The following is a 10182-nucleotide window of genomic DNA, read 5'->3' as shown; positions in this document are numbered from 1 at the left end:
GTTCGACGCTTTCAAAGATTCACAGCGAAAGAGGTGTATGGAACAGCGTCCAAGAGTTTAGGAAGACGATGGAAGAGAAAGGCATACGAAAGCAGAACGCTGGTAGCTGGGTCGAATCTCTACATGGAATGAGATGAACAAACACAAGAAACTGACCAAAAACATACTGAATTACAAGGTCCAATTTACACTACCACAACATTTATGCTTGGAAATTAGATTTTCATTGGTCATGAATCAAATAATAACCTCGTGTTACACTTTAATCAAATGTTAAAACTGCCACTAAATCATGAATACCATAAAGGCCATCACATCCAAGATCATTCAAGAAATGGTACAGAAACAATGCAAGGCCTTTTCCCAATTACAGTGACAACTGAGATGCTCGGAGACGCAAAATGCTGAAATATGCTAACTTCGACCAGCACTCAATAATTGCTCCTTACAATAATCTGCACATTCCGAAGAATCAGGGTTAAGAACTTCATCTTCTGTTTTTGTTCTCATCCTTATCCTCCCGCTTCCTGTATAGCTTCTCAAGAACACGCTTGGCCTCACACTGAGGAAAATTCACCAAATCATAGTAGTGGGGTGCTATATCGATTAGCCTGTAAACATGTAATATTTGGGAGTTTAGAAACAGATAAACTCACGAGGGCATGACACAATTTAGATTCACCTTAATATATGCGTATTTTGAAGGGAGGGAGGGAGAGAGAGAGAGAGAGGCTGACCACTCCCCACGAATATCCATCACTGTACGGATAAAATTCCTGCTTGTCAAAACGTACTCATTGTAAATCACCCAGTCTGGCTTGTGATCCAAGCAATTCGATGGATGCAAATGTACCACCTGCAAATTAAGATAATAATACATATCAGGAGCAAGTACAAACACTGTGACAAGGCAAAAAAGGGGAATAATAGATGGCCTATATGGAAAGTAAAGAATAATTTTATGTACTTGGTTATCTTTCACTGTCAGATAGTGGCCAGTGCGTTCCAGGTGAGCCACCTGCATGAAATATCCAGCTAGCATGGCCTTTCTTATGTTGATGTAGTAGTCACGACTATTGAACTCAGTACTGCATAGCTTGAGGTTAAATCGGGCCATAATGCGCACTAGCTGCTGCCTGACATTGTCTGCAGACTTCAATGCCCTCTGATTGACAAAGTTCTCATAGCACCATGACGGATCCTCATCTACACCATTAAAATTAAGACTTTAATATGACAACCCACCGGATGATCAACTTCAAATCAGTAATGAAATAATGAGATAAATGTACTTACTATTTTGCTTGTATGCATGATACACGTTCAGAAGCGTGAGATGATCTCCATCAATGTGCCCGAACCTAGCTTTTGCTTCGTCAGCAGCTTTTTGAGCCTCCCTAGGCCGGACAAAGCAATTGGGTACTAAGAAATAAATTGGTTATCACAGACGAGGCCCATGGAACGTTAGCAGATGCATAGAGGCGAGACGACACCATTTGCTTCATGAGATAATACTGAGAAACTGCAACTATATGCATCAGCACTTACTTAAAAATCCATAGGGACAAGCCAACCGGGGGCATGGAACCTAGACAAGACAGTTGCTGATGACAACCTAATATGACACATTACCGCTTCAACCACATGCATAAGCATTTGCATGCAGATGTAGCAGTTAGGACAGTGTGTGCACAAAAGAAAATGTCTGTACACATAACAGACTCAAAGGCACAGAATCAAGAATCATGCAGCCCGACTTATCTACTTGATGTAGATAAGAACCAAGACACACAACTGAGAAAGCAATGACAAAATAGAAAATAGAGTACCTGAAAGCATGGCAGATATTGACAAAATTTCATTTGAGCAGCTGAACTCAGGGCTGACTACAAGCATCTTTGACATCTGAGGATCCAACGGGAACTCACTCATAATCTCCCCCAGCTTGGTCAAGTTACCATCATCATCCAATGCTCCCAAATAATTCAAGACCTCTAGTGCTCTCATCAGTGTCTCGGGAGCAGGGGGATCCATAAAATCAAAATGAACCAGATCATCTATTCCTAATTTCTTCAAAGTAAGAACTGTATTTGCAAGGTTGGATCTCAATATTTCTGGATAAGTTTGTGGTTGAAGATCATTCTGGAAACTTTTCTCAGTATAAAGTCTGAAACATTTTCCTGGCTGAGTTCTTCCAGCACGACCTGACCTCTGATGTGCACTTGCCTTGGAAATTGGCGATACCAACAATGATTCAACACGCACTCTTGGGTTATAGACTTGTTGTTTAGCAAATCCAGGATCAATAACATAAACAATTCCATCAATAGTCAGAGAAGTTTCTGCAATGTTTGTGGACACCACAATCTTCCTTCCAGGAATTCCACCTTCTTTTACAGGAGGAGGAGCAGGATCAAATATTTTCTGCTGCATAGCTGGAGGTAGAGTTGAATACAGAGGCACCACTTTCACAGGACCAACCTGGTCACCCAGATTTCCAATTTCCTTGTTAATTTTGCGGCACGCATCTTCTATCTCCTCCTCTCCCGTTAGAAAAACAAGTATATCTCCTGGGGTCTCATACATATGAATCTGCACAACTGTTCGAATCGCTGCTTCCAGATAATCCCTTTCAGGTTCCTCAGTGTAAAAAATTTCCACTGGATGAAGCCTTCCAGGAACTTTCATGAGTGGCGCACCGCTGAAATAGCCCTGAAACTTTTCAGCTTCAAGTGTAGCACTCATCACTACCACCTTCAAGTCAGGTCTGTTTCTCAACACTTCCTTCAACAGCCCAAATAGAACATCTGTTGCTAAAGTCCTTTCATGAGCTTCATCAAGAATTATCACGCTGTATCTTTCTAATAGTGGATCAGTCATTGCTTCTCTTAAAAGCATTCCATCAGTTAGATACCTGCCACACAAAATATGCATATTATGTAAGTAACTTATCAATGACTCCCTAAAAGAGTACAAATGATAAAGCAATAAAAATGAACAGAAAAGATGTTGAGCTTACTTCAACACAGTTCTGGAACTGCTGCAGTCTTCAAAACGGATGCTATAACCGACCTCTTCTCCAATGGTTACATCCATCTCTTCAGCAACACGACGGGATACTGACATTGCAGCCACTCTACGGGGTTGGGTACATGCAACCATCATCTTCTTGCGTTTATCTGAAGATTCTGAATCGACAGCTTCCAAAACAAATTGAGGAATCTGTAAAAGTGGATAGAGAAGTGCCATGGTTAGACGATTTCAACAATTCTCATTCTTTACATGATCTTCATCAAGAAAAATATAGGGGAGAAGATAAAAATCAACTCACAATCAACTTTCTAATAGGTTCATAGAGCATAATATATGATATATAAAGCGTAATCTCATAATTATCCAGATTCTTTATTGTGGTATCTCCTGGAAATGGGGAAAGCATGGCTAGGCCCCATCTAGTTCTAGCATAGTTTTTGGCTCCGGCCCTAAACTTACCAGAATCGCTAAATTTCCTGTAGGCAAGTCCTAGTTGTGTTGTGAAAGTGGCACGCACTATGAAGTTCAACCAGATCCTTTTTATTTATAACCGGCCTACAAAGATTCCAACCTTTACGTTCAAATAAGTTAACAGGATTGCCGTAATGATATTAGGGTAAAAGAGCACCCTCGGGCCAAGGGTGACAAATGTGGTTCAGAAAAAAGGTATATCAGGTAATATCGACCGTCAATAGAGAATTAATTCCCATATGCATCGTTACGGTGTAAAACATAAGACTGCTATTTAAGCTCAACCACTGTTGCATAGCATGACAACTGACATTTAAAAAGCAACCCTCAAATCATTCGGACTACAAGGGTTTTAAATATATCACTGTATTCTTCTCTCTCAACACTACAAAAGCTACTATTATTTCTAATTCACAATACGTGTATTATTCTTTTTAAATATAGAAAGTTTGGAACTTTGAAATGCCAATAACAATTCCCTAATTAAAAATCAAATTAAATACCTATCGCAATTTGCGAAAAATCAAAATATGCATTACCAAGTTCGAAATTTTCATTCCGCTTCCATTATCTATTTCATGCTACAAAATACACGAAAAGTACAGTAAAAGTTTGAAGAAACGAACCTGCGTGGTTTTACCACTACCAGTCTCACCGACCAAAATGAGAGACTGGCTGGCTTTGAGAGCCTGCAAGAACTCCTCTTTCTGGTGCCAAACCGGCAACGTCTTCCTCTTCTCAAGAATCTCATAGTACCTCTGCGAGTACGGCTTTCCCGTCCACCGATTGATCATACTGCTCACAGCGTTTTGGTTGGCAGCAGCTCCGCCGTCGCCGTTCGATTTGCTCATCTTCGCCAATGAGATGGAGGTCTCGTCCACCACGTCGAACAAGCTCACCTTCCTCTTCCTCTCCGTACCCATCAATAAAAAAACCTAACGGAAAACCCCCAAAATCCTAACTTGGATCCTAACGAAGTCGGATAGGATCCGAATAGAGAGGTTTTCCTTTCAATTTTATTAATTAGCCCTAAATTTCGTAAACACTAGAAGATAGAAGAAGATTGAGAAATTTGGGAGGGAGGCTATGGCTTTTGCGCAATTAATATTATAGGAGGACAGTTCAAAAAAAAAAAAATATATATATATATATATATATATTATAGGAGGTGAAGTTTTCAGAATTACGATTGTGCCCGTCCCACCCTTTTTGTTGTAGACCAGTAAAAGAAGATCTTACCATTTCAATTGAGGAGTGTAATTGGCATTTCAAAAATTTCATTTTATACTCTTCATAAGTATATTTATCTTTTTAAATATAAAAAATTTGAAATATAGAATGAGATTTTTGAACTACCAATAACAATTCTCTTTCAATTTAGTCCGGCGTGAAGTGGGACTGTAGGAGGCCCAATAACTGCATTCATAATACCGAGAAAGGCCCAATCAACGTTTGATGTTAGAGAAATCCTGTTTACACTTTGGAATTGGAATGTGAATAATTTTTTATTCTTGCATTTTATGCGTTTATTAAATTTGGTATGGAATTAATATACGGATGAACTTTATTCTACGTTATTTACATTACATGTCAGAAATCGGAAAATTGTAAAAAAAAAATTTTGAAATCCGTAATCAAATACCTAAAATTTAATAATCAGATTAACTAGTAAAAAGATCAACGATGAGGACTAGGTGATCCGATTCCATTCCCGTACTTCCCATATTTCTAAATTATTTGATTTCTTCAAATTTCCCATTCGAGTTAAGTAAACATGCCTTTAAAACCAATTTTTCAACACTTAAATTTTCTCAGTCCTGAATTTATATTTCTTTGGACACCCAAATACATTTAAGAATATACTAAAACTATCCTTTCAATTTGTTTTGGTATAGTTCATTTTGTTAACTTTAAACTTTAGGGGAAAATTGAAAAATTAAAAAGGAAAAGGATTGTGACGGTTGAGCTACCTCAGCCCTCCGATCGGCAGTGCCCGCCACTCCCTCCACAATTGAGCCAATACCTCACTCTACTATTTATCTCTTCCCCATTTACAACTTCACACGGAGTATTAGTGTTATTAGAAGATGGACTAGCCGGTGGTGTTATGCAAGGGAAGAGGTGTACACGTGTTGAGAGTATGGATCTCACATCGAAGAACGAAAATACTTTGCATTTGCTTATAAGTAGTGGGGCTACTCATATATATTGTCAATTAGTGTTACGATGGAACCTTAATTTCCTTTTAATCAGTTTCAAGGTATAAGGATTGGGAGGACTGAAGTCCTATTCAACATGACGGAATATGAAATATGGAATAAGGGAGTCTTGAGTTATAGAATATATAACGAGTTTTGAGCCATGATGGAATATGGAATGAGGGAGTCTTGGACTACAATTAGGGTTTCCACCCCGTCTTTGGACATAAGTTTTACACAACAGTCTTAGTCAACATGAAACTTCTGTTTCATATTCTAATGTTTAAATTCAAATGTAAATGTTGTTTATTAGTTTTGATGTTGGGATAAAATGTATCCAGCTTTACATAGGACTCTTGTACTGATGTATATTTATGCGACAAGTTGAATGAAGATGACAATAACTTCTGCAACCACTTAATCATAAAAATGTACATAGGACTGGTGTACTGACGTATTTTATACAACAAGTTCAGTGAAGACGACAATTACTTCTTCAACCATTGGGCTAAAATAAGTCATGGAGAGAAAATATATCTTTATCCTAGATTCTCCTAGAAAAGCCTGACTTAAATTATTCTTGACCTACAAAATTGTGATATTTCAAACAACTTTTTTTTTGTTTTTTTACTTATAATCTAACAATTATGATCAAATGAGACAAATCTAATGGTAAAAAAAAGATTTGACGGCCTAAAATTAAATCTGTCTAAAGTAATTTAAGAAAATTATTTAAATCAAATTTAACTTAAAACTATATAAATACCTATGTATTTGTATGATTTTTAATTACTTATCAGAATTTAAATATATTTAGATTTAAATGTTCATAAAAATAAATTATGATAATCTTCATAAATTTTATTTTTAAAAAAGTTACCGAAAAAAAAAGTAGGCTAAATTCATTATATTATTAATCTTAAACTAAAATTTTAAGCCGGGTTGGAAGAGAAAAACAGATGCTGAGTTTATGGCTCTAAGACCTCTCACTTCTAAGCGAAGATGATGGTTTGGACGGCACATGATGATGAAAAGACAAACCTGAAGTATTGATCCCCTATAGAAATGTATAATTGGATGGTCCTGTTGATTCGGTTTAACCCTATAGAAATATATACAATAAAAGCCAAGATATACGATAAACCTTCTTCTTTTGGGGAGAAGGAAATCTAATTACATACCCAGCAAGGAAACCTAATCACCCTCCCTACTACTTCTACAGGAGACGCTCTTACATTTAATTGTACTTATTTCATGTGGCCTTCGTCGTTCCAAGCATATGGAGTATTGGACCCAGACAAATACCATTCAACCACCACTTCGTTTCCATGATTCCATCTCTCTGTTCTTTATATTTTTAATTTTTAATCAACTGTGATTTTTCATATCTGTGTTTGAATAATAATTTGAAATGTATAAAGTCTTAAATAATGGCTGGTCTACACGGGGAACACGGGTTCTTGGGATGAGAAGGTGCATTCAAGAAACAATCATTGCCCTGTCAGAAGAAATTATCAATTAATTTGATGTTATCAGGTATGAGTTGGACTTTTTCTTCCAAGAAACAATAGTAATTTGGGTTTTTATCGCAAATGATATTTAAAATTAACCATCATTATCAAGATAGTTCTTGAAATTGAAAATCAATTAATATAATTCTTGAAAATAGGTGTCGCAAATCAATTTGGTCTTTCCGTCACAATTCTGTTAAAAATTCTGTTAAGTACTATTATGTCACATAAATGGACCCCATAAGTCATTTTTTTTCATACAAATGGTCGTTAAAATTGACTTGGAACATCAAAATGGTCTGAAATTGACCCACGACATCAAAATGGTTTCTGAAATTGAAAATTGATCAAAGTTGTCATTATGTCATAATTTTGTCAAAAATTATGTATGTACTAATGTGATACATAAATGGGTCATATAAGACTAATTAAATTTAAAAACTTACAAATACTCTTAATAATTTAATAGTTGATAAAAAATTGTCAACCCAAAAACACAATCCTACAATTACCTCTGATTCCAATCCACATTTCTCTACCTCATTCACTTTCTATTCTCTAAAAAAAAATCATAGCGTACCCATATTTACACATTTCGACACCCTTCACTGAATTGAACTTGCAACAAGATCATCTTCGGTGATAGCTTGATCGATTGGCAACGACTTCTGGGACATCACAGTTAACATTTAGATGATCAACATCCTCACAACCTTAATCTTGGAGAGCTTATTCGGCGCTTCCCTGATGGTCTGGTGATGCAAAGAACAACGAGGTCTGCTTTGAGATAATGAGGTCATACCCGAGGCGCGTCTATTGTTGGTTGAAAACTATTTCCACACCTCTTCTTACCTTTGAGAATTTATGGAAGAGATCTCTCTTCGAAGTAGGCTCTACTATAAGGAAAAAAAAATTCATTGTGCAAAAAAGTATTTAGACAACTATTTTAATTAATTATTAAACCCAAATCAGCACATAACAAATATTTTTACAGAATTGTGCTGGAATGATCATATTGATTTGCGATATCTATTTTCAAAGACTACATTGTTCGATTTTCAATTTCACGAACCATCTTGATGGTGTGGGTCAATTTCAAGGAACATTTATGATAAAAACCCATAAATATTGTGGGCCCCATTTATGTGCCACATCAGCACTTAATATATTTTTTAACAGAATTATGATGGAATGACTACACATTGATTTGCGACACCATTTTCAGGGACTAAATTGATTGATTTTCAATTTCAAGGACCACCTTGATGATGAGGGTCAATTTCAAGGACTATTTGTGATAAAAGCCTAGTAATTTTGCATGAATTACATAGAACAGTTACAAATTAAGGTTGTCACATTCGCATATTTTTAAGTAACTAATTCATTGATATGGAGATTATACGCATCAACGATATCAACACAAACACCATTGATACCAGCACAAGCACCACCGCTATAGATCCTCATCAAAGATAGCAAACACAATATACTTGTATTAAGGCATACGTAATGTCATTGTTGTTGGATATTTTAGCGATGTGATGTTGCTTCTCCTAACAAATCTCATAAGGTACATATAGTAAATATTCTTTCACATTGAAATATTAAATTGGATAAAACTAATAACAGTGAAATACTTATCTTTTATAGCGAATATGCAGATTTCAATGATGCTTAAATAAAACAAGATTTTAGATTGCAACATGTAAGTTTATTGTTGTAGAAACGGTACATTAAGAGCTATGAATACTAATTAAGTGATAATATTAACAACCATAACTTTTAAAAGGTGAATCGACTTTGTATTTTGAAATAGGTTAAAAAATTTCAACAATTGTCAACAAACGAGACCACATGAAGACGAGCCATGTCACGTCATGCGTACAAGTTGGACTTGGAAATGGTTTTAATACTGCTTGAAATGCTTCACTTGGAGTTGGATCCTCGTCACCAAGCCCCCGAAAAGGGAAAAACAGCACATGTTGTGGAGTTTGATCAAATTTGACTGCACAACTAATTTTCGTTTGGAAGAAGCAAAGGAATCAAAACAGATCGGAGACGGATATCCAAAAATCCTTTGCAACACGTTGAATGAAGTATTTTGTTGATCCGCCAAAATTAATTTTGTTTGGTTTTAGTTGGTTGCTGGGATATAAATGATTACCCACATGCAATGACCACACATTTACAAACAGCCATGCATTTTTCGACCCATGCACGATTCCAGCTCTCTCAAGTCAAATCTATTCAATATTTGTTTATTAGGGCCTGTATCTACATACGAATTAAAATCACAGCTAAATTCACATGGCGATCACAGCCAAGCATTTTCCGACTCATGCACGATTCCAGCTCTCTGTTTTCTCATTATTCTGTAATAGCCTTCGTGCACGTACTTACGCGCGTGCTTAAGATATTATTTGAACCATGACGTGCTACGCTCAACTTACACGTTTTAAATGTATTTATTTACGTTAATTACTTCAATAATTTTTTTTATGACAAAAAAAAAGTCAAATATTTGAAGTAAATGAATAATATTCGAACATGCTAGAGAAAACTCCTCATAAACCAATCAAAGCAGTTGAATCCACATGATAAAATCGACCTTTGCATCTACATTCTATTGAATTTACAGTAAGAATAGAGAAAATAATATTTAATAAACAACTGATTGAATTACATTATTGCTAACCCATTGTGAGGCTAAGCCTACCCCACTCCCACTTAGTGTAGAAAACATCATTTGTTCAAAAAAAAAAAAAGATCATTGAATCACGTTATTATGCGCGTGCGAAATGCCTTTTTTATAATTGGCACTACATGCCTTTTTATGTGTTTAAAAATAGAGAAAATAATACAACTGATTGAATCACATTATTGTGTGCGTGTGAAAGATTTTTTTTATCACCAGCGGTACGCAGCTCTTAAGATGTTTTGAACGTGTTTAAAAATAAAGAAAATAATAT

The 10182-nt window shown here is 35.9% G+C and overlaps 1 protein-coding gene across 2 annotated transcripts; it reads right to left on the bottom strand.

Moving 5' to 3' along the window:
* Window positions 1–201: 201 nt before the first annotated feature.
* On the bottom strand, window positions 202–4628 carry LOC137740282 (putative pre-mRNA-splicing factor ATP-dependent RNA helicase DEAH2). Of its 2 annotated transcripts, none has more exons than XM_088699722.1 (7): window positions 4131–4628; window positions 3020–3222; window positions 1830–2914; window positions 1297–1422; window positions 968–1206; window positions 683–856; window positions 202–611 (listed from the first exon to the last, which is right to left on the bottom strand). In XM_088699722.1, the coding sequence occupies exons 1-7, from the start codon at window positions 4425–4427 to the stop codon at window positions 582–584; spliced, it is 2154 nt and encodes a 717-aa protein (XP_088555848.1). In that variant the 5' UTR covers window positions 4428–4628; the 3' UTR covers window positions 202–581. The 2 variants fall into 2 exon arrangements, with proteins under 2 accessions (XP_088555848.1, XP_068336235.2); XM_068480134.2 differs by having other exon boundaries at window positions 738–856.
* Between the last annotated feature and the right edge of the window lie 5554 nt (window positions 4629–10182).

This window comes from Pyrus communis, chromosome 9 (genome assembly GCF_041283825.1).
Source record: "Pyrus communis isolate YQ-2024b chromosome 9, ASM4128382v1, whole genome shotgun sequence".
In the NCBI taxonomy this organism is placed as follows: domain Eukaryota; kingdom Viridiplantae; phylum Streptophyta; class Magnoliopsida; order Rosales; family Rosaceae; genus Pyrus; species Pyrus communis.
Note: the sequence above shows the minus strand (reverse complement) of the source record. Positions and strands in the feature narration are given on the sequence as shown.

Bases quoted from the DNA above. Each gene is read 5' to 3' on its own strand.
- LOC137740282 (XM_068480134.2), bottom strand. From the start codon at position 4,427: ATGGGTACGGAGAGGAAGAGGAAGGTGAGCTTGTTCGACGTGGTGGAC. The intron at 2,915-3,019 runs GTAAGCTCAACA...TTTGTGTGGCAG, and splicing joins AGTTCCAGAACTGTGTTGAA to GTATCTAACTGATGGAATGC. The intron at 1,423-1,829 runs GTACTCTATTTT...TTTATTTCTTAG, and splicing joins AATATCTGCCATGCTTTCAG to TACCCAATTGCTTTGTCCGG.